Below are 24,729 nucleotides of genomic sequence, written 5' to 3'. Positions count from 1 at the left end.
AGTGTGTCTCTCCGTTTTTTAGTTTCGTGCAGGAAATGGCAACCCACTCCAGTGTTCTTGCCTGGAGATCCCAGGGACAGAGGAGCCTAGTGGGCTGCCGTCTGTGGGGTCGCACAGAGTCCGACACGACTGAGCGACGTAGCAGCAGCAGCAGTGTGTGTACTCAGTCACTTATGACACTTTTGTGACCCCAGGGACTGTAGCCCAGCAGGTTCCTCGGTCCATGGGATTCTCCAGGCAAGAATACTGGAGTGGTTGCCATGCCCTTCTCCAGGGGATCTTCCTGACTCTGGGATCGAACCTGCATCTCTTACATCTTCTGCATTGGTAGGTGGATTGTTTACCACTGAGCCACTTAGAAAGCCCTGTTTGTCAAGGCGCAGGCACTATTTTTAGGAAGAGGTGAGTAAATATACTAGGAGAGGAGATCCCAATGGTTTACTGATTGATTTTCTGTAATTTTTTTGTTAAGTTCATTTTGTATTGTGGTATACAAATGAGGGATTCAACCATACAAATAGGTGTATCCATTCTCCCCCAAACTCCCCTCCATCTAGGCTGCCACGTGACATTGAGCAGAGTTCCCTGTGCTGTCCAGCAGGTCGTTGCTGGTTCTCCATGTTAAACACAGCAGTGTGTCCATGTCCATCCCAAACTCCCAACTATCCCTTCTCCCATCCATCCCCCTCGTGACCATAAGGTTATTACAGAGTATTGAGTAGAGTTCCTTGTGCTGTCCAGCAGGTCCTTGTTGGTTCTCCATTTTAATACAACAGTGTGTACATGATCATAGACTGATTCCCAGTGTATTATTGCCTCCAGAAAATTCCTCACTAGCCTGAACTCTCTTCAGCGATGGGATTAGGTTTCATCAAAACCTACCAGATGCAGCCTGAGATTTTCCTCTGTGCTGGGTTTGCTAAGATGTTTACATCTTCTCTTTTCTTTTCCTGAGTGTTTTAGTTGGGAAATTTGCGTCCAAGGATGCCTCTGAACACAGCATCAAGAAGGCACTTCTTAAGAGGGTCCTGCAGAAGTTCATGCGAATCTTGAAAGCTGCTTGGGATAACCATGGGAGCAAGAATGGCTTTTCTTGCTGAAGGACCAGCAATTGAATATATTTCAACACTATTAGCCATCTTCTTGTTGACTTTATGGTGATGAACATTTTGAGCAGGACTCAGTCATTCCCTTTTTCTGTAACTGAAAATAAGAAGAATCATGACCCAAATCCATAACCTTGAGGAATTTCCACAAATACCTGAAATTGCATATAATTGCCTAAGAGACCAAATCATCAAGCTCACAGTTGAATATATCTCTGGTTCTCAAATTCACATGCTTTCAAAGCTGGAACCCATTTTGCTTAAATCTGTAAACATCTAGAGAGATATTAAGCTTACATCTAGGCTCAAGGCAAGTGCTTTAGGGATTTACAATACAATGCATTGATTGCCTTAGAGTCCTTTAAGCCTACGGGGATTAAACATTTGTATTAATGAAAATCCCATCCTGGTGTGACCATGCAGTTTTATTTCCTGAGGCAGTGTCTCGCTAATGTAAATATGCAGGAGTATCATGATGGAAGTCAATTAGAAATGATCAGCATGCGTTCAGCAAGACTGGGTCATATTCTCTGATTGCACCATATTGTACGGATTCTCAGTCTTTGTGGACAGTTTCTTGACTAGCTTAAGGATCTCTTAGCGTTAACATGTAGGACTATATCTAAAACACAATGTTGTTTTGTTTTGGTTTCCAAACTCAGTGCCACATTCTTGCCCAAAGAATGGTTTTACTTAATAAACAAGATTCATAAAAATATTGTTGTGATAAACAGTCATAACAGCGATGAACACATCTACCTTTAGTCAAAAGGGTCTCTTTGCGTGTACTTTTTTCCTCCCCATCTCGCTCTTTGAAACAGTTTCTGACATGTGGTTCTTACGTTTCTCTGAACAAGTGTTTTCCTTCATTCACGCAGCTGTTGTTGTCGACTCTTTGTGACACCCGGACAATAGCATGCCAGGCTTCCCTGTCTTCCACTGTATCACGGAACTTGCTCACACTCATGTCCATTGAGTCAGTGATGCCATCCAACCGTCTCATCCTCTGTCGTCCCCTTCTCCTCCTGCCTTCAATCTTTCCCAGCATCAAGGTCTTTTCCAATGAGTCAGCTCTTCACATCAGGTGGACAAAGTATTGGAGCTTCAGCTTCAGCATCAGTCCTTTCAATGAATATTCAGGGTTGATTTCCTCTAGGACTGACTGCTTTGATCTCCTTACAGTCCAACAGACTGTCCTTCTCAATAGTTATTTAGGTATAATTTTCATTTTCTTGATTACACCAGTTGTCCTAGGATGTCATCATTTGCTTATTCTTCTGTGATGCGTAAGTTTATTTGTGGGACCCAAACAAAACCACATTCCCCAGTCTAACCCAGCACGTCGCATAAATACCCTTCATCCTTTGTCAGATGCTGATGCTGTATGTTGTCCACATGCGCTTGGGTCATGGTTTTCACGCTGCTGACTGTGGCACGTTGATCTCTTGGAACAAATTACTTAACTGCTTTCGGATTCCATTGTCTCATCTGTACAGTGGGGGCAAAAATAATTTCTGACGAGTCTTCAGATGGTTACAAAGTAGATGGACCAGCGCCCTGCAGGTTCTAAGCCAACACGGTAATTTGGACAATTGTAGCATCATGATGAAATAACCATTGTCGTGATAGGAAGATGAGCTAGATGAGGGGAATAACGAGTGATCAGGTTTGGTCTGTCACTGGCTTGCTTGTTTTATAGGCCCAGCTATATACTGTAAAACCTGTTGTGTAAATATTCACTAGGTCACCAACTCATTCTCGCATCTCTTAAGGAAGAAATCCTCGTTTGACCTCTGTCAGCTTCTGGACTTACAACAGTATATACAGATGTCAAACTGAAGGAACCAGAACTCCCTGGAGAAGGGGCTGATTCTAGAAATGTGGTGGAAACTGTACCAGACCATCCTGAAGTGTCTGATAGTGCCAGGAAGCGCTTAAAAGTCAATGAAAAATAACCACAGTGATGGGGGTTTGTTGAAGGGGTATAGGGCTTCCCTGGTAGCTCAGCCCGTAACAAACGTGTTTGTAATGCAGGAGGCCCCAGTTTGATTCCTGGGTTGGGAAGGTCCCCTGGAGAAGGGATAGGCTACCCACTCCAGTATTCTTGGGCTTGCCTGGTGACTTTGATAAAAGACTCTCCCTGCAATGCGGGAGACCTGGGTTGGGGATTTCCCCTGGAGGAAGGCATGGCAACCCACTCCAGTATTCTTGCCTGGAGAATCCCCATGGACCGAGGAGCCTGCTGGGCTACAGTCGATGGGGTCGCAAGGAGTCAGACATGATTGAGTGAATAAACATATCACATAAACCAAATAAAGAGTTCTTACTGGCCAAGGCTAGAACAACTTGAGGAACAAAATTAAATACTGTTGTATTAGAATACATACTTACAATCTCATATGGTTGTAAATGACTGAGAAAATAAAAAGGAAGTATGAGTTTTGTATTGCTGCTGGAACAATGACTTACTGGCTTTTAACAACACATATCTAACTTACGGTTTTGGAGGTCAGAAGCACAAACGGTTCTCACTGGGTAAAATCAAGGTGTACACAGGATTGAATCCTTTTGATGGATCGAAGGAAAACCTTCTTTCTTGAATTTTTTTTTAATAGATAGAAGCCACCTACATTCTTTGTCTCAAGGTGCCCTCTTTAATCCGCAAAAAGCAATACAGAATGCAAAACTCCCCTCAGCATAGCATTTTCTAGTCTGTGACTTCTCTCTCTGCCTCTGTCTTTCTTTATAAAGGACTCTTGTGAAGACACTGGGACCCAACTGATAATCCAGGATAATTTCTTTATGTTAACGTCAAGTGATTATCATCCTTAATTGCACCTGCAAATTTAAATCCCTCTTGCCACGCATCGTATCATATTCTCAGATTCTAGGGAGCAGGGCACGGATCTCTTGAGGAAAGTGTGACAACAGTCTCCCTACCATGGGGGAGAGGAAGCCAAGCTCCTATACAGAAGTAGTCTAGATAATTTTTGAAGATTCCATCTGTTGACTCATTGGAGCCTGCCTCTACTTGAGTTCGGCTCTACCTGCTGTTTTCCATCCAAGCAGTCTAAAATTCAAGGAGGAGAAACCTGCCAACGGAGAAATCTGACAACTGTGACCTTGGCCAGGGGATGGAGGTCCATTTCCACCTTGTAAGTCATGTTGAGAGCACGCGCCCTTGATATGTGACGAGAAGGACATTTCACCCCCGAGCTTCCTCTCCAAAATCGTAATCCCCATCTACTCGTGAAAAATCCAAAAAAAAAAGGAAAAAAAAAAAGGCCAATTGTGGGAAATTCTCCAAAAATGCCTGGTGAGAGCTCTTCAAAACTGTCAAGGTCAGAAGGAAGAGGAAAAGTCTGAGAAGCTGTCACGGCCAAGAGGGGTCTAAGCAGACGTAATGATTAAAATGGAATGCAAGATCCTGTGACCAAAAAAAAAAAAAAATGATATATGGTAAAAATGAAGGAAACCTAAATCAAGTATGGTCTTTACTTACTTGTAATATTTCACAATTGAATCATTTCTTATAACACATGGACCAGTTCAGATGTTAATAGAGCAACAGGATGTGAGACAGAGAACAACACTGTATACTGTCTTGACGTGTTTTGGGTTGGTTTTTACGTTTGAAACTTTCCTAAAATCTACGTTTATGAAAAAAAGGAGCAACAACAAAAAATGAAGATTCCCAACCTTCCCCTCTAATTCCCAAGGATGTTTTGAACATCCCAATGTTTGATATCCATGGAGATGTTTTCAAAGTGTCTCGCAGTTAAAATCCATGTGGGATTTTGCTTTTTTTTTTTCCTTCTTCTTATTTAAATCTTCCTGTCAATCTTACCTGCATTGAGTGATCTAGAGAAGAAGTGGATATGATTAGCTTCATGCTAAACATCAAGCATTGTCCTAAAATATACATTTATGAAAAAAAGGAGCAACAACAAAAATTGAAGATACCCAACCTTCCCCTCTAATTCCCAAGGATGCTTTGGACATCCCAATGTTTGATATCCATGCAGATGTTGTCAAAGTGTCTTGCATTTAAAATCCAATGGGATTTTTCTTTTCTTTTTTTTTTCAATCTTGTTGTCAACCTAACCCGCACTGAGTGATCTAGTAAAGAAGTGGATATGATTAGCTTCATGCTAACCAGCAAGCACTGTGTTGGCAGCTCCGGGTTTACTCTTCCTCTTTCAAGGAGTCTTGGTTCCACACGTCTGATTTTTTGCGACCACCTGGACTGTAGCCCACCAGGCTCCTCTGTCCCTGGGATTTCCCAGGTGAGAACACTGGAGTGGTTTGCCATTTCCTTTTGCAGGGGATCTTTCTGACCAAAGGATTGAACCTGCGGCTCCTGCATTGACAGGAGAATTCTTTACCGCTGCCCCACCTGGTTGAGCAGGAAGGATTCTACATGTATTACTGAACCCAAGTGTGGCTGCTGGCTGCTAAACCATTAGAGTTCTGGCTTGTGGGAAGGAAAGTCTGCTTTATTTGGATGATGGCAACTGAGGGTAGGTGAAGCCCTCTCCAAAGGCTGACTCCTCTCAACCTGATAGTCGGGGACAAGAGGTTTTATAGAAAGTGTACAGGGGGTCCATGCAGAAACAGCACAGTCAACTCTGACTGTCATCTTGAAATTGGTCATTGGTGATCTGATTAGGGTCAGTCCCGTTATTTTAGGTACAGTTATTCTTCACTCCCAGGGTCAGTTTATTCCCATTTACTTGAATCCAGCTCTTTGAATTGCGGCAGCTTATGTCATGACTGGACTTCTCGGGTGGCTCAGCTGGTAATGCATCTGCCTGCAATGTGGGAGACCCGGGTTCGACCCCTTGGTCAGGAAGATCCCCTGGAGAAGAGAATGACTAACCCACTCCAGTACTCTTGCCTGAAAAAATTCCAGGGATGGAGGAGCCTGGTGGGCTACAGTCCATGGGGTTGCAAAGAGTTGGACATGACTGAGCAGCTTCACTTTCTTTCTTTTTATGTCATGACTACAGTCTGGTCGTCATGTAGTTAACTTCTTCACCTGGTGGGGGTTTCAGTATCTATAAGACAGCTCACAGGACATGGCTCAGAATATTATTGATACCTCTTCAGAAGGAACTAAAGGTCCTTGACTTTGCTTAAAGTGAAAGTGAGTGAAAGTTGCTCAGTCGTGTCCAACTCTTTGCAACCCCATGGACATACAGTGCATGGAATTCTCTGGGCCAGATTACTGGAGTGGGTAGCCTTCCTCTCCTCCAGGGGGGTCTTTCAAACCCAGGGATGGAACACAGGTCTCCCGCATGGCAGGCGGATTCTTTACCAGCTGAGCCACCAGGGAAGCCCTGCCTTTGCTTAATGAGGGCATTATTATTATTTGGTCTTTTTAGTGTTCTCCTTTGTTCCTGCATGTTCCCACTTCTCTGATTAAACTTAGGCTTTGGCTAAAGTTTGTCGCAAACAAAAGGCAAGCAGAGGACAAACGGTCCTGCTCCATTTCAGATGCACCTCCTCTCCTTGCAGAATATGGGGCACATAACGTGACAGAGGGAAATCAGTCCTGAATGTTCATTGGAAGGACTGATGCTGAAGCTCCAGTATTTTGGCCCTGTGATGCAGAGTCGACTCAGTGGAAAACACCAAGATGCTAGGAAAGATAGAAGGCTGGAGGAGAAGGGGATGATAAAGGAAGAGATGGTTCAGTGTCATCACCAACTCAGTGGACATGAATGTGAGCAGACTCCAGGAGGTAGTAACAGACACAGAAGCCTGGCTTACTTCTGCTCATGGGGGAACCAGGTTCAGTTCCTGGGTCAGAAAGATCCCCTGCAGGAAGGCATGGCCATCTATTCCAGTATTCTTGCCTGGAGAATCCCACGGACAGAGAAGCCTAGTGTGCTATGGTCCACAGGGTTGCAAAGAGTTGGACACGACTGAAGCGACTTAGCACAGCCTACGTAGTCACATGTGGGGGTTACTGCTGCATACAGAACTGTTACTTTTCTTTAACGTGAAAACAAAAAGTGGTGATTCTAACAGGTAAAGGAGGCGTGCACTTTTTAAGGAAAAGTATTACATTGCCTTTGGTTCATGAACATCAAGCATGCTGGGTAACAAGATACATTTCTGATCTAAAGTGATATCTTTCGTGGAGGTACATTTGGGGATGTTAGGAGGTGTGTACACATGGCTGAGTCTGTGGGGATATATCTGTGTGTGTGTGAGCCTGAGTGAGAAAGTGTCTCATGCAGACAAATAGTTACAACAAATAGTAACAAAGGTTAAGCTGTGCTGCTGTAACAAAGAAGTTGTACGTTTCAGCAGCTTGCAATAGCAGAAGCTTCCTTCTCTTTTATGAAGTCTGTGTCCGTTTCAGGCTGACCAGCTGTTTTCTACACCCTCTTCTTTCCAAGACCAAGGCTTGAAGGGGTAGTTCCCACCCGGGAGGTCCTGGACTGGTGGTGTTTCAGGAAGGGGGACCCCTTTCAGGGCCCACGAGTGGGCTCTTGCCTAACACTCAGAAAATGAGCTGTCCGAGGAGACACAGGTGCTGAAAAAGCAATAGGCTGTAATGGGAAGGGGCCTCCTGGGCGGAGAGCAGGAGGGTCAGGGAACCCAGGAGGACTGCCCTGCGTCTTGGTTCTTGTGTGGAGTGTGTCAAAAAAAAACCCAAAAAACCTATGCAACCTAAAAGTTGAGATTGATGTTTTATCTGATGGCTTTTCTGAGGACTTAAGCTTGGGAGGCAGGCTCTAGGATTACTCTGATGGAATGGTCCAAAGACAGTCAGTGAAGATCCAGGACCTAAAGGATATTTTGCAGCAAAGACCAGGTTGTCAGGATATGAAAATATGACAGCTGCTTAATGAAAACCAGTGACCTCAAATTAATGAATGTAGCGTTGTTGTAGTCTTTTTTTTTTTCTATGAATGAAGAGTTGCAAGAATCTGGGCTCTTGGAAATAATTCCTTTGATGTGCATGTCAGCTCCTATTTTTCCCCATCCTGAATCCCCTCAGGGTACCCATAGCTGCTGGCTTGATTTCCTATGGCATCCTTTGTTTATCAGTGAGGCAGGCATCCTTCCTGAGTCACATGTGTTGATCCCTTTCCAGCCAATCATGCAGATGTGGGGGTCACAGAAGACTTGTCCTGGGGCAGGGGGTGTTTCCTCCTGTCCTTCCATCTCCCACAGTCTCAATTGCCCCGGCCCCCCTCTAAAACTGCCCCCTCAGAGCAGTCCACTTCCTTTGCTTCTAGAAAGTGAGTCCTCACCCTAGCCTTACTGAAAGCTCAGCCTCTCGGCACAGTGGAGCCAAATCATGTCTCAGAGCCAGAGTGCTGCACGCAGTGGAAAAGGCTAGCTTTATTGCTTTGCCAATAAAGAGAGACACTCTGGAACTTCTGCCTTGAAAAACTCCGTGTCTCAACCCCAGAGGACTTGATTAGGTTTTTTTTTTTTTTTTTTTAATAGCAGTAGGGTGAGAGGTGTAGTCTCGGACAAGACTAGGATGTGAGCAGAGCTTGCAGTCCCTTAATCTCATCTGTCTTGAGAATCCTTTGGGCTGCAGATCAAATCAGTGAATCCTGAAGGAAATCAACCCTGGAGATTCATTGGAAGGACTGACGCTGAAGCTGAGGCTCCAGTACTTTGGCCACCTGATGCAAAGAGCCAACTCATTGGAGAAGACCCTGATGCTGGGAAAGACTGAGGGCGGGAGGAGAAGGGGGAGACAAAGTATGAGATGTGTGATAACATCAGGTCAATGGACGTGAGTTTGAGCAAACTCTCGGAGGTGTTGAAGGACAGGGAAGCCATGCCTGCTTCAGCCCGTGGGGTTGCAAAGAGTTGGACATGACTTAGGGACTGAACAGCAACAAGAGCTTCAGTCCATTATTGGTTAGAAGATGATAAACTAGTCCTCTGTTGCTTAGTAACTACCTGATCAATGACACATCTCTGATAGCCAAGAACGCATCCATTTCCCCCATTTGTTGCTGCTGTCCAATCGCTCAGTCGTGTCTGACTTTGTGACCCCATGGATTGCAGCACGCCAGGCTTCCCTGTCCTTCAGCATCTCCCGGAGCTTGCTCAAACTCATGTCCATTGAGTCGGGGATGCCATCCAGGTATCTCATCCTCTGTTACTTTCCCATAACCCAGTATATAATAACTTCCTCTGTATGGAAAACAGTGCATTTAGCCTAAGCACTACACTTTTTAAGATACTTACTTAAGATAACATGAATAGATAATACTTAGAATTTTCCCTTGCAAGGGACAGAAAAAAATATATATTTTAATATGTTGTATGATGTTTTGCTCTTTCTGAAGTGAGTCACAAAGAGAAAAACATATATGGTATTTTACTGCGTATATCTGGAATCTTAAAAGGTTGGTTTAGGTGATCTTAGTCACAAAGCAGAAATAGAGACACAGGCATAGAGAAAAACATAAAGACACCAAGGGACGAGGGAGAACGGGGTTGAGTTGGGAGATTGCATTTGATGTATATGCTGTTGATACTCTGTGTAAAACAGGTAACTAATGAGAACCTACCACACAGCACAGAGAACTCTGTCACTGCTCTGAGATGACCTAAATGGGAAAGAAATCCAAAAGAGATGGGAGATATATATATATATATTTATCTGATATATATATATATATATATTTATCTGATATATATATATAAATATATATATATTTATCTGATATATATATAAATATATATATATTTATCTGATTCACTTTGCTGTACAGCAGACACTAACACAATATTATAAACAACTATACTACAATAAAAATTTTTTTTGAAATAAATAAAAAGCAAAAAATGTAGTACCCTATGTAAGATTAAATGAAAATAGTTTTATTCATAAAAAATTAATGTGAGCTGACGACTCACATTAATGTTAATGTATTAACATTTCTAATACAGTATATCACATTAAAAGCAATGGTTCAATGGTTTTTGCGGGTTCTGTCAAGTAGATCTTACATAGATAATGTGATTTCATAGCACCATTTGGTGACTTTATAGGGTGATTTGCATCATTGGTGGTAATGTATCATCATGTATATTTAAAAAAAAAAAACACATGTAAAATTACTTTCCTGTGTCCAAATTGTAACTGCAGCATCTACAGGTTTTCCATATTCTTGTATTTTCCCATTGACTCTGGTTGGTCTATGTGTTCCATACACTGTACAAAGAGTTTCTATCACATTTATGACATAAAGGACCTCCGTGGTGGCTGTCATGATAAAGAATCTGCCTGCAATGTAGGACACCTGGGTCTGGAATATCCCCTGGAGAAGGGAATGGCTACCCACTCCAGTGTTCTTGCCTGGAGAATTCCATGGACAGAGGAGCCTGGCAGGTTACCATCCATAGCTTCGTAAAGAATTGTACAGGATGGAGCAACTGTAAGTTTCACTGTTTAAAATAGTTTGACTTTGAAGATGATGTAGATATACTACTAAAAGGGAAGATCAGAAGAACAGGTGTAAAAAAAAAAAAAAAAGACATCCTTCAGGAGTAGGGACTGAGATATTTCATTTTTAAAATCGCATTGAAATTTTAATGAAGGAATGGCTATACATTTGTTTGAAGTTATTTAAATATTCCCTTTCATATTTAGAGCCATCTCCCCACGAGGTTTGCTGGAGATGCTAATTATTAGATGTAAAGGAATAAGATTCTGGCCTTCTGGGGACCGAGAGAAAACTCATGGCCCGTCTGGACCTTGAAACACCTTTTCAGTAGCTATGAAATATGTGTATTCAGGACTAAATTACAGCAGACTCTTTTCCTGTGTCCTCTAATCCCTGTATTGACATAGTTCATGAATGTAAGTAAATGAGATACTCAAGAGAACTCGGTTGGTTTTTTAGGCCATTTAATTAGTTATATTTGAGAGAACAAATATTGCAGCAGCTTACCGACAAAGAACAAAAGGGTGGGAATTTAAATATACAACATTACAGGCGACATCTAATTATGTTTCTGGGTCAGACTGCTGTATCAAATTAATTTAAAATTGTGGTGTGGCAAATAATTTCCATCAGAATCTCAGCAGGTGTTTCTTGCTTCTATTGACAAGCTCATTCGAACATCTCGTCTGTACGCAGAAAAACCAAACTGTGTTGAAAAATCAAGGGAAGGTTGGAAGACTTGTCTTTCCCTATTTCCAAACATACTGTAAAGCTCAGACAGTAAGGTACTCACGTGTGCAGAAATATAGAAGGAGATATAATTAGAGTCCAGGAATAAGCCCTTGCATTCATAGGCAGTTGAGTCGTAAAAATAGTGTCACAACACTTCATTGAGGAGAGTGTGTTTAATTAATCATTGGTGCTGAGACAACTGGATAAGAGATGCATTTCAAACCTCTCCTCATAGCATGTGCCAACATTCACCGAAAATAAATGAAAAGTGGACGTCACAGGAAAACTTCAAACATCTAGGAAAAAAATGTAAAATCTTCCAGGTTTTCTGTTAGGCAAGGATTTCTTAGATATGATATAAAAAGCACAAGCTTTTTAAAAAAAATCGATAAGTTAGACTTTCTTGAAATTTAAAACTTTTCACTTTGACAGAAGCTGATGCGATTTTATTTTATTCTGGGAGTTGGCACTGATAGCTTAAGGGTGAACGGTGTGGGATTTGTGATCTCCAAAGAAGATTTCAGGACCGGGGACCAGGCTTATCCCTCAAGAACTTTTGTGTGGCAGAGTTTTATTGAAGTATGAAAACGGACAGAGAAAGCTTCTGAGAGAGACATCAGAAAGGGGAGGGAGAGTGCCCCGCCTAGCTAGTCTCAGCAAGGGAGCTGTATACTTTTGTCACAGTTAATCAAAAGAATGTCTCAAGGTTGTAAAGGTCTTAGCAGACCCACTCCTGTAATTTACATTGGAAGATGACAGGATTAGCCAGAAGGTTTTCAAGAAGGAGGAGAAACTGTCCTCAAGCCGGATACATTGTTGTTATATAACCCTTAGTACAGAGTTTAAACTGAGTTGTTGGTTCTTTACTCATCAGTTCTGGGCTTAAAGGAAAAAAAAAAAAAAAAAAAACGTTTTATCTGACTAAGACTAAGGAATGCAGAGAGGAAAAAAAAAAAAAAACCAAGGCATTTGTCCATTCCTTCTCCTTGAGAATTCGAGACACCTGTCTCTTTTTTTGAGAGCCCCAGACCCCTCTCTCCTGCTTGGAGACCCCGGGCGTCTTATCAGCTTGCCTAGGAATTGACTCTCTGAGCACCATGCCATGCGTCTGTTCTGCCCAGTCTGGTTGTTAGTGGTCCTTCTTCCGAGGCCTTTCCTTAAGGATGCTCGCTGAGCTGACTCTTCAGTCTTGCCACCGCCTGCAGTCTTTTCCATCAGCTGTTATGCGCCACGCGGGTCTCTGCGCTGCAGTGCTGTGCTTTTGCACGTGCTTCAGTTTTCCGTCAACTTGGCATGTGTCATCCGTGCCCGTGACTCTTGCACGTTGGACAGGGAAGAGAGATGCCGGGTAGTCACCCAGATCTGCCTCTAATGGGGCTTTGGCCCATCCCATCGAGCCCTTGACCGGTGATTAGCACTGCCTTCAACCTGGGTTTCCAATGCCTTTCGTCCTCCTACATTTCAAGTGATACCTGAGGGCTTTCCTTGGTGTCCCGGTTGTAAAGAATCCATCTGCCACTGCAGGACACCCAGCTTCGATACCTCACACGCCTCTGAGCACCTGAGCCCGTGTGACGCCACCACTGCACCCACGCCCAAAAGCCTGTGCTGTTCTACAAGAGAAACCCGCGCACTTGAGCGCATGCAAAAAGCTCCAAAAGCCAGCACCAAAACCAAGACCCAGATCAGCCCAAAGTAAAAATAAATATGTACTTAAAAAAAGACACCTTTGATTAAACCCAAAGAGAAGCAGCAGACCAGGAGGAAAGATTTGCACGTTATCTGCAGTAAAAGAGCTGTCTCTACAAAATATAAAGGACTCTTTCTTACAAGAATGATGAGCCAAGAAACCAGTTTTTAAAATGGGCAAAATATTTGCATCGATCAGCTGGTAAATAATCCGCCTGCAATGTGGGAGACCTGGGTTCGATCCCTGGGTCAGGAAGAAGCCCTGGAGAAGGGATAGGCAACCCACTCCAGTATTCTGGCCTGGAGAATCCCATGGACTGTATAGTCCATGGGGTTGCAGAGAGTCGGACATGACTGAGCGACTTACACTTTCACTTTGCACTTTTACCCACTGAAAAAGATTGTACAGGAGAAGCTACTTGATAAGATTAAGTCATTATCTAAATTCAAATTAAGGCCGCAGTGAGGTACCGCCTCACCCCCACTAGGATGCTGACAATAGAACAGATAATAGCACATCTTCGGTAAGAAGTGGAGGAATTGGAACTCACATACACTGCTGATGGGAATATACTGTGATTCAATATACTTTTTAGACTATTAAACAGGAATGAGTCCTGAGAAGTAGCACTTCCACTCCTCCATATCCACTTAAGAAAAATTAAAATATGCACCCATAAAAATATTGAATGTAAATGGTTCATGGGCTTCCCTTGTAGCTTAGGGGGAGGAAAAAAAAAATGCCTGAACTGCAGGAGACCGCCTGGTAATCTAAGAGGTGCAGCTTCGATCCCTGCGTTGGGAAGATGCTCTATAGCAGGAAATGGCAGCCCGCTCCAGTATTCTTTCCTGGGGAATCCCATGGACAGAGGAGTCTGGCGGGCTACAGTCCATGGTATTGCAAAGTGTTGGACATGACTTAGCGACTGAACCAGCAACTGTTCATAGCAAGACAGAAAGGAATACATATTCTGTGAATATAGTTATAGGAGACGCACCAAAATGGCAAGCCTACGCTTGTCATTAGTTGACTAAGAGAGATTGATGTTAGAAATATTGAATGCCTGCAGTGGGCAGAAGCAATCATTTTAGGGGCATGGAAATGTTCTCAAATCAGGTTACGCTGTGAGTAATATGGTACTGTTCAGTAGCTCAGTTGTGTCCGATTTATTGTGACATCTTGGACTGTAGCCCGCTGGGCTTCTCTGTCCATGAGATTTCCCAGGCAACAATCCTGGAGTGCCTTGCCATTTCCTCCTGCAGAAGATCTTCCCGACCCAGGGATCGAACCCACGTCTCCTGCATTGGCAGGTGGATTCTTTACCACGAGCGCCACCTGGGAATCCAAGGTTACGTTGCTTGTTGAACAACTCCACATATATGTACACACAGGCACACAGACACAAATCCTTCAATTTCACACCTTGGTGAGTTGATTTTGTGATTGAAAATTATCCCTCTCTAGAGCTCTTACAGATCATACTTGTGTGATCAAAGAAATTTGCTGAAGCCTTGAAGACACTGCCTTTGTATTGGCACTTAATCAGTGATATAACTAGGCTGTGTGACTTCTAAAAACATCGCAAATCTTCCAAGCATTTTCCTGCACCCTTGTGGAGTGGGTAGGGATAGTTTCCTTCAATACTGCCTCTCATCCTTCCCCAGGGAAGAATTCCAGATTCCTGCAATTCCATGGACTGACGGTGAGCCTGAAGACACTGAGAAGTGGAGCTTGAGAAAGAACTCTGGCATTTAACTCAGCCCAGACCTTGCAGAGTGGCCTCTGTTTGGGTTTCAGCCAGGCCAGCGGTCGTGTTCCTGAGATTTCAGCTGTGGCTGGAAAGACAAAGGAGTCTTAAGAAGAAGAAAATCCAGAAGAAGGCAGGGCTATAAGGGCAGACTCATGGGAAAGGCAGAGTGCAGGTGTGGGGTCCAAGGTACAGACCTTTGTCACTGCCTACCGAGCGGGAAAGGCTGTGGTCCAGGGAGATAGTCACATTTCACGACGAACATATTTTCTGGGAAGGAATTTGCACCATCAGATAACACTTTCAGTCCCTTAATCCATTCCACGTCTCTTGAAAGTGAAAGTTGCTCAGTCGTGTCCGACTCTTTGCGACCCCATGGACTGTACAGTCTGTGGAATTCTCCAGGCCAGAATACTGGAGTGGGTGGCCTTTCCCTTCTCCAGGGGATCTTCCCAACCCAGGGAATCGAACCCAGGTCTCCCGCATTGCAGGAGGATTCTTTACCACCTGAGACACCAGGGAAGCCCACACCTTTTTCTTTCCAGTGTCTTTTCTTCTTCAATGAAAGAGGTGACCTGTTTTTTTAAAAACTTAGAAAATCTTCAAAAAGCTGAAATTTTGATCAGAAATGCAGAGGAATTTATTTCTAGCCTCCACATAGACTATGTCTGTAAGAAAGGCATTTCTTAGACTTCTCTGGTGGTTCAGGCATTAGGACTCTGTTCTTCCACTGCAGGGGACACAGGTTCCGTCTCAGGTTCTGTAAGGTGCGTGGTGCAGTCAAGAAAGCAAGGTATTTCTTACACTATTCTTAACGACATGTAGCCATAAATTCAGCCCGTGAGATAGCTTGGAAGTAGGTTTTATACTGATAAACTATGAACTGAACAGTGCAGAAAACAATGGCGCTTATTTGAAGAAGGTTGTTTCTTTAAGTTTGTTTTAAGATCTTTCGTTGCAGTGGAATTCTTGGGCATGAATTGACTTCCGTGTTAAGCTGATGGCTATAACAGGTTGAATCGTCAGGGTCATCACTTCAGTCCTTCAGTCGTGTCCCGACTTTTTGCTATCACATATATTGCAGCACGCCAGGCCTCCCTGTCCATCACCATCTCCTGGAGTTTGCTCAAACTCCTGTCCATCAAGTCGGTGATGCCACCCAACCCTCTCATCCTCCGTTGTCCCCTTCTCCTCCTGACTTCAATCTTTCCCAGCATCAGAGTCTTTTCAAATGAATCCGTTCTTCTCATCAAGTGGCCAAAGGATTGGAGTTTCGGCTTCAGAATCAGGCCTTCCAATGAATATTCAGGACCGCTTTCCAAGCTCTCCTCAGAGACTTTTATGTGGGTAGCTTGAGATTGTCTACAGTGGGGAATATTTAAATCTTAAAAAATCTACCAGCAGAGGGAATCAGGTTTTCAGCTTCCCTCCCAGTTCTGCTTGGTTAATCCATGTGATTCTTCCAATACGCAACCCTTGTTGAGGGATGAAAACAGCAACTTCGGATCTTGATTTCAAAACATGATGCTGTCCCCTGAGTTTGTAACAACTGTAGTTGCTTTTTAAGATACAAGTCTTGTGGGTGACAGGGACGAGGTTTATCCAGGAAGGAATGTAAAGGGAAAGTGTTACTGCCTCTGTAGTATCCAAGTCTTGGCGACCCCATGGGCTGTATAGCCCACCAGCCTCCTCTGTCCGTGGGATTCTCCAGTCTGAGACACTGGAGTGGGTTGCTATTCCCTTCTCCCAGGGGATCTTCCCGACCCAGGGATCAAACCCGGGTCTCCCACACTGTGGGCAGATTCTTGACCCTCTGAGCCACCAGGGAAGCCAGGAAGGAAAGTAAAGACCATTTTTTTCCCTGTTGGCCACCACCACTCAGGTTTTCCAGAACTAGCATATACATCCTAGTGGGCCAGATCTGTCTGTAAAAAGAAGGCAGTTGAGCGAATGGAATAATTCAGTGATATTTAATGTTTTCGCTTCTTGTATCTTAAAGATATAGAAACCCAAATGGCAGACTGCATACAGAGAGCCTTGTTTGGGGTTTTTTTGTTTGTTTTTGAGGGTTTTTTGGTGGCATTAAGGGAACCTCTCTGTTCATTTTGCTGACAAGGAAATTTCAAGGTGGTTTATGTTTCATGTCATCCAGGTAGGTGACTTTATTTATTTATTCTTTTTTTTTAAACAACAATAACCTTAAAGCAATATTTAATAAGTATTCGAAACAGAAAAACATGATTTGTAGTGTTTTATCTTGATTTCAGAAACACTTGTTGAGGGTGTTAGCTTACAGTAGACCAAAGGAATCAATTCTGTGCAGTCTTCTCTTCTAGTTGTAGTTTCTTTTAGAAACTTAGAATTGTTTCTTTTCAGCTCCTAGTGACAACTGAGCATTCGTGATTTAAATAAATTGTACTGACTGTCTGATGTTTATCAGGAATGGTATGCTTTTAAGTTCTTATGCATGAAACGAATGTCAATTTTAAGATATTTTGAATCATCTTTCATGTTTATTATAGTTTAACATGTTTCTTCTTAATGTATAGAATTTCCTAAGCAAAGTGTATCAGTGACATTTCAAAAATGTATCTACATTATTACTTGTTAAAATTAGAGGAATATTTCATATGCATTTCTTTTTAAAATTTGGGAAACCCTTTAAAAATAATTTGATTTCCTTTTTATTTTTTTACAACTCACATTCCCCCCCCCTTTTTTTTTTTTTTTTGCAGTAGTATTATTTTAACCCTGAAACTGCATTTTCACTGGGTATCAATTTTTTTTTTCGCAAGTAACATTTTGAATTTGTTCTTCTTGACATATTTATGTTTATATGCATTTTGCATCTCCCTATTTCATGTTTTTGAAATCAGATGTAACAGATTTCAGCTTTTTGTATAACGTTTTTTTTCTTTGACTGCGTAGTATCTTTCTTCTGAATTTTTTTGCAAACCTGTTGTTTTTGAATTCTCTTTTTTTTTTTCCCTTTATTTTCCTTCTCAATATGACCCCAGGAGCCAAGTCAAAGAAAAACGCTGATGGTATAACGAGTAATGACGGTGGTGAAGATGAAGGTATTTTTTGTTTTTTACAAAGCTCGATCTTGATGCATGATTTTATATCTTTTTTTTTCTTTTTTCCATTTCAACCTGTTTTTCCTCCCCTTATCTGAAGAGAGTACACTTCTGTGTGCTTATTTATTTTCTTCTTGTTTGGGGATTACTGTCATTTTTAACCACAATGGCCATGTAACCCCCCTGGGAGAATGTAGATACGTGTTTCTCAATATGAAGTGAGTAAGAAAATGCCATTTACAAGGAAACTCACTGTTTTCTTTTTCCTAAGTTTTTTTTTTTTTGGCTTGATCACAAGAAGAGAAAGTAAGATTTTAAGGCATGCATGTACGCGTTCTTTTCTTTCTTCCAAATGTTCTTTTGTAATTTCGTGTTGTATTTTTGAGCTTTGGTCTTGCTGGTTTCTTCTGTGGACACCAAGACAGCTCAGTACAACTTTTTTTTTTTGGTGGGGGGGGCGGCTGGCGTTTCCATCTTTCTTTGTTTTTACGATTGTTTCTCCCAAATGTACTGATTCCAAAATAGGGTTTTCAAAGCATCTTCTCAGTAACACACACGAAAAAGTGTCTTGAGGACAATTGGTTGTTTCTCTCTGAAACGCATTTTGGAAGCTTTAAAGGAAAAATAAAAATAAAAAGTAGGGGGTATAGCAAAGAATTGAAAAAGGCTGAAAAGCTAGGTCTTTGCATCTCTGTTTTCACACCATGGCTGCTTTCAGAACTTTTTTTTTCCCCCTCCTAAAAATGTTTAGTTGCTATGGAGAGTTTCTTTCTGAAGGCTCTCAAACTGTTGGACAGATTACCCACTGGAAGTAGAGTGATGTTTTTTTAAAGACGGAAGATAACGCAGCATGTAAACCATCATTAGCAAGTGGTTATCTTCTTCCTTCAGTGGAACAAATGGTTTCGAAGGAAAGAAACAGCTTAAAATGAGCCTTTGCAGGCTCGGGCAGGTCGGGTCTGCCTCTGTGTGCTCAGTCGCGCAGTCGTGTCCGACTCATGGCAACCCCACGGACTGTAGCCCACCAGGCTCTTCTGCCCATGCGATTTCCCAGGCAAGAATACTGGAGCGGGCTCCCAGTTCCTTCTCCAGGGGACCTTCCCAACCCAGGGATGCAACCTCGTGTATTCCATTGGCAGGCGGATTCTTTCTGCCCTGAACCATCAGGAAAGCCCGAGGCAGACTGGCATGGATTTCTGACTATTTAAGTTAAAGGGACGAGCGCCCTTGATGGACGTGTGGTTCTCTGGCTAAAAGACAATTTAAAGTGGACCAGAGACCCGTCCTTGCTGGGAAGCAAAAGTTCCCTCAAAAAAAGTTCGCCTTTTTATCACTTGCTTGGTTTTCCCACACTCATAGATTTCTTTCATAAATCAGCAGGTCTCTGACAAAAGCTCTGCCAGGGTTGCCTCCTCACCCGCTATTCTCTCAATATGACTATTATTTAATGTTTTGTAGACCCGCATTCAGAACGTTCCCCTTGCCTTCAGTATTCACCGTAGAAGTTTCTTCTGATGCCTCTGGACCACGACAGCTGCCCTGAGTCATCAGCTACCCTGTCCTTGTCAGGCCGCAGACCACCTATAATTTCATCCTTATATAACCAACTACAGGTGTAATTTGCATCTTGCACCCTTGTATGCTTTTAGCGTCTTATTCCTTTTTTTATCACTGGCATCTGTTTTCACAATCCCACCAGCTACCTGTTATATTAAAATGCTTTCTCCTTTTAAATACCAAGAAACTGTTATTTTTTCTTTTCCCCCTAACATTGAATAAATATGACATCTGATTATTTCTTCCCTGAGCTCACAAGAACCTTCTTCTGTGTGTCTCAGAAGGTAATAGCTGTTAACCTAACTTTTTTTTTTTTTCTCCCGAGGGAACCCCTTAAAACAGTCCAAAAAATGTCAACTTCTTTCTTTCCTGTAATGCAACCAAGAAGGGTAACATAAATAAGAACTCAAGCAGTAAATCAGTGTCCAGAGACACTAGAGGATGGTGTAAAACAGCACACTTTATTCGGACGATGGTTGATTAAAGAGTTCCACAAAGCACATGATGAGTAAGGGCCTCTGAGGAGGCTGCGTGGTGAAGAATATGCCTGCCAGCACAGGAGGTGAAGGTTCATTCCCTGGGTTGGGAAGGTTCCCTGGAGAAGGGCATGACACCCCACTCCAGTATCCTTGCCTGGAGAATCCCATGGACAGAGGAGCCTGGCAGGCTATGGTCCATGGGGTCCCAGAGAGTCAGATGCGACTGAGCGACTGGTGAGTGAAAGATTCAAAAAGGATTTTTTACTTCTTCCTTAAATTTTACATGAGAAAATTGCGCTCTTCTGCTGTGGGTTAAGTATCTACAGACAGATGGGTGGCTTGACACTTTCCTGTACTTTCCTGTACACTTTCCTGTACTTGACTGTGACCACAAGGTTCTATGGCCTCCGGGAGGGTGTCTGGTAGCAACCAGGAGCCTGTTTACAGATGGTGCTCGTAATTCATTTTATGAGCAGCCTCCATCCACATGTTGGTTTATTTCCTTAAAACTCTTTCTTGATCATTCAAACATGTCTCCATCAATTAAGCAAAAAAAAAAAGTTTTTAAGGAAAAAAAAAAAGTAAATATAAGTACGGATACGTTTGCTTTTTTCTTGATAACACATATCCATCACTCGCTCAGTCATGTCCGACTCTCTGTGACCCCATGGACGGTAGCCCTCCAGGCTCCTCCATCCATGGGATTCTCCAGGCAAGAATACTGGAGTAGGTTGCTATTTGGTAACATGCAGGTATTTAAATGACACACATGTATATGTTTATACATACAGAAATTCCCAGAAGGAATTACAATGGAGGTCACGATTCTTAAACACTACATATAAGCTCAAGGGACATTGAACACCAAAGACGTTATTTGATCACAGCTTTTGAGAAAGCAGACAACTGCTGGCCAGATTTCTCTTGTCACAGACCATTGTAAAGTAGGATTTTCACATCAGTGTCAAAGTCATGGTGACTAAGGATACTCTGGTTTCAAATCACACTGGGAGTTTTTATTCCATGTGGAATTGAGCAGGATTGCAACCTTTTCATCTTGAGGTTGCAGGCTTGTGCCGTCTTTATTTCAGTTCACATCTCTTTCACTTTTTTTTCTCTTTCTGTCACTTCAGTTGGCATATCGTTGCAAACAGTCATTTAGAGAAAAGACACTTGCTTGGGCACCTTCCTTTGCTTTTCCACCCTTCTGTTCTGTTGATCATTTTTAACCATTGTTTTCTTCTTGCAATAGTGTATCGAGAGCTTGGGGTTTCACTACTAGCATTATGTTCTCATCGTTAAGTCGAAAGTGGATCTTGAAGCTCAAATGTTTGACTGAAGAAGGCAGTTACAGTAAAAATTGATAATTTTGAAGTTGACTTTGCACTAACTTAGATAATTAAAATATATGCTTTAGTAGATACTATGTATGTGTGTTAGTTGCTGAGTCGTGTCCGACTCTTTGTGACTCCATGGACTGTAGCCCACCAGGCTCCTGTGTCCATGGGATTCTCCAGGCAGGAACACTGGCGTGAGTTGCATGCCCTTCTCCAGGGGATCTTGACATCCCAGGGATGAAACCCGGGTCTCCTGCATTGCAAACAAATTCTGTACCACTAATAGAAGCCATGGGCTTCTTCAGTGCATGTCTCCTTCTGGGGTTTGATTACTACGTAGGGAAGAAGTGATTCATTCATCTCAGTGGTTAAATCTGTAGTGTGATAGGTACATATGGAAGCATACCCATACATACAAGTTCATTCCAACGTCTGCATCATTTCTATGAGTAGAAAATGTAGCAGCATCGACTATTATCCTTAACCATCTTAACTGTTGTTTTAGTTGCTCAGTCTTGTCCGACTCTTTGCGATGCTAGGCTTCCCTGTCCTTCCGCACCTCCCAGAGTTTGCTCAGACTCATGTCCGTCGAGTCCATGATGCCATCTGACCATCTGAACTGAGGTATTCCTAATTCAAGAAAGGGCCACGCGATGGATTCCCATCCCAACTAGGGAAAGTCACTCACGTCTTTTGGCCGAGTCTCGGTTAATCAGTGTGATTTTTTTTTTCCCCTTACTTGGCTCTTTCTTGCAGACATCCATGATCAGAACAGCAAGAAGCCGGTGATGGTGTACATCCACGGCGGGTCCTACATGGAGGGCACGGGCAACATGATCGACGGCAGCATCCTGGCCAGCTACGGCAACGTCATCGTCATCACGATTAACTACCGGCTGGGGATCCTAGGTGAGTGAGCGCCTGCTGACCACGCGTGAGTTCTGCTTCTTGTTCTGTGGGGGTTCCTTGCTTCCACGAATGTTACTGCAGTTCCTAGGAATCTCTGCTAGAAACCTCACTTAATGCTCCAAGAGGCATCTGTTCCATCACTTTCACGGCGCACCGTCGGTCGGTCCGTCGGTTTTCTTTTTTATCACGCTAAAGATGCATCTGTTGCGTAACTTTCACATTTCCTTTTTGGTTCGTTTCTGTTACTTTTCATATTTTCATCCAGAGACTTCATTCCCTTGGACTGTCCTCAACCGTGAGAAAATTTTGCTTCTTGTTTTGTGGGCTTCGTTGCTTCCACGCATGTTACTCCAACGCCTAGGAATTTTCTGCTACAAACCTCACTTCATGCTACAAGCTACATTCCTTCCCTGACTTTCAGGTAGCACCATCCATTTTCTTTTTTGTTTCATTTTCACATTTTAATCCAATGGTTTCTTTTCCTTGAACCCTCCTCCAACAGATTCAGCCTCCTGGGTCATCGAATGAACTTGGGATGTTATGGAAAGTACTTTTCTTTCTCTGGGCTTGGCTGACATAAGCCTGTTGCGTGAACACAGTTGGGTGCTGTCTGATAAAGCGTTAGGTAACAGGTTATAACTCGATACAGTGGACAATGGGCCATATACATGCGCTTTTGTGGTTTTGTGGCTGTGTTGATCATGAGTTGGAAACGCTTTTACTTACTCTCTAGGATATTGTGTATCTAGTGGATCTTGAAGACGAGAGGCGGTAGGTGGTCACATGACTTGCATTCTCGTGTGATGAAATACTCTTATTTGAATTTTGCAACTTGCTGATATTTCATTTTGTGTAAATTTTACAATTGACTATGAGAAGACCTTGGCTAAGAGCGTAGGAATTCAAGAGCAGCAATCTGTTGTTTTGGTATTCTATTCATTTTCACGAACAGTATGGTTGCAAAAAAAATAGCATTTTGATGGCAATGTTTTGAGGCTTATCTGCTGTGGTTTTTCCTGCTCTTGGTCAGTTCATGAAGAATATGCATGGTCTATGTAAGCGCATTTATTTTCTAGGCAAAAATGCACTGAGGGGGCTTCCCTGGTGATCTAGTGGTTGAGACTCTGAGCTTCCACTGCAGGGGGTACGTGTTTAATCCATGGTCAGGGAACTAAGATTCTGCAAGCCTAGTAGCAAGGCAGAGGGAAAAACGATGCATTGAGATGGTGCAGAAAATTGAATTTGTAACAGTGTGGCTGTGAGAAAGAGATCTGTGTGTTATAGGATGTTTATGGTAAAAAAAAAAAAAAATCTGGACTCAAGGAATTGCGTCAAACAAGAAAACATTGAAAATGTTTTCTCCAGATACACAGGTATCAACAAAAATATTTTATTTTCAACTTGATGTTTGAATTTTGTTGTGAGCATTTCGTTTCATTCACCAGTAAAACACTGACGTATAGAAGACCCCAGGGAAGTGGGACAGTTGTTGAAGTGACTTTCTAATTGAAACATGCAAGATGTCTGCACACTTGTACCTTTGGGAACAGCCATAGAGTACTTGAAATTTCAGGTTTTCAAAAGGGAAACAGTGACAGACATTACTTATTTATCTTATTGTCTTGGACTCCAAAATCTCTGCAGATGGTGACTGCAGCCATGAAATTAAAAGACACATGCTCTTTGGAAGAAAAACTGACCAACCTAGTCAGCATATTAAAAAGCAGAGACATTACTTTGCTGACAAAGGTCCGTGTAGTCAAAGCTATTTAGATTTTTCCAATAGTCAGGTATGGATGTGAGAGTTGGACCATAAAGAAGGCTGGGCACCGAAGGATTGATGCTTTTGAACTGTGGTGTTGGAGAAGACTCTTGAGAGTCCCTTGGACTGCAGGGAGATGCAACCAGTCCATCCTAAAGGAGATCAGTCCTGAATATTCATTGGAAGGACTGATGCTGAAGCTGAAACTCCAATCCTTTGGCCAGCTGATGCGAAGAACTGACTCATTGGCAAAGACCGAGGGCGGGAGGAGAAGGGGGCGACAGAGGAGGAGATGGTAGACAGCATCACTCAGCGTCTAGAGCCTTCTCGTTTCGTGATTTTTATTTCCTTTTCTTTTCTCACGCTGGTGCTCGGAGCCAAATCTTTGTCATTTCCGTTCGTTTCGAAGACTGTGGATCGCATGCCCCTCTGACTATTTTCTTGTTTGTTTGCTTCAGAATCCTCTGGGGAGTTGCTTTGGCTACTGGTGTTTGAGACAGGAAGTGGTGTTCCGTGATCCCTCACAAAAGGTCCATTCTCAGGACGAGGTGGGCAGAGGAAGCCAGGGACCACCGCGTGACCCCTGGCAGCGCTTTCAAAGAGCGCAGTGTGGGGGTCTGTATGGAGCATCACCAGCTCCCGTTGGCGCTTTCTGATCGGGGCCGTGGTTTTGGGCAAGCTCTCGCTTTGCAGAAATAGCAAAACATTGTCTCGCCTGAACGCCGTGGCGCTGATGCGACTTAAAAGGTTAGATTTCAAGAGAAATCGACGCCTGTCCCCTCTCTAACGCCCAGCTGGTATTAAGCGGCTTTACACGTGATCTCTTATCTGTTTGGCCCGTTTTTTGAATCTGGAACAATTCTGTGGGATTTACACACACCTTCTTTTCTTTTTCTTCCTTT

The 24,729-nt window shown here is 42.9% G+C and overlaps 1 protein-coding gene across 6 annotated transcripts in view; it reads left to right on the top strand.

Moving 5' to 3' along the window:
• Positions 1-24,729, top strand: part of NLGN4X (neuroligin 4 X-linked) — a 393,440-nt gene that overhangs the window by 216,755 nt on the left and 151,956 nt on the right. For 4 of the 6 annotated variants that reach the window (XM_027534108.1, XM_027534111.1, XM_027534109.1 and 1 more), the window contains exons 5-6: positions 17,724-17,783; positions 21,913-22,065. In XM_027534108.1, coding sequence (XP_027389909.1) covers positions 17,724-17,783; positions 21,913-22,065 — 213 coding nt within the window. The remainder of the gene's footprint in view (positions 1-17,723; positions 17,784-21,912; positions 22,066-24,729) is intronic. The other 2 variants (XM_027534112.1, XM_027534113.1) reach the window with 1 other exon arrangement.

This window comes from Bos indicus x Bos taurus, chromosome X (assembly GCF_003369695.1).
Source record: "Bos indicus x Bos taurus breed Angus x Brahman F1 hybrid chromosome X, Bos_hybrid_MaternalHap_v2.0, whole genome shotgun sequence".
Lineage (NCBI taxonomy): Eukaryota > Metazoa > Chordata > Mammalia > Artiodactyla > Bovidae > Bos > Bos indicus x Bos taurus.
This window is presented reverse-complemented; position numbering and strand designations above follow the sequence as displayed.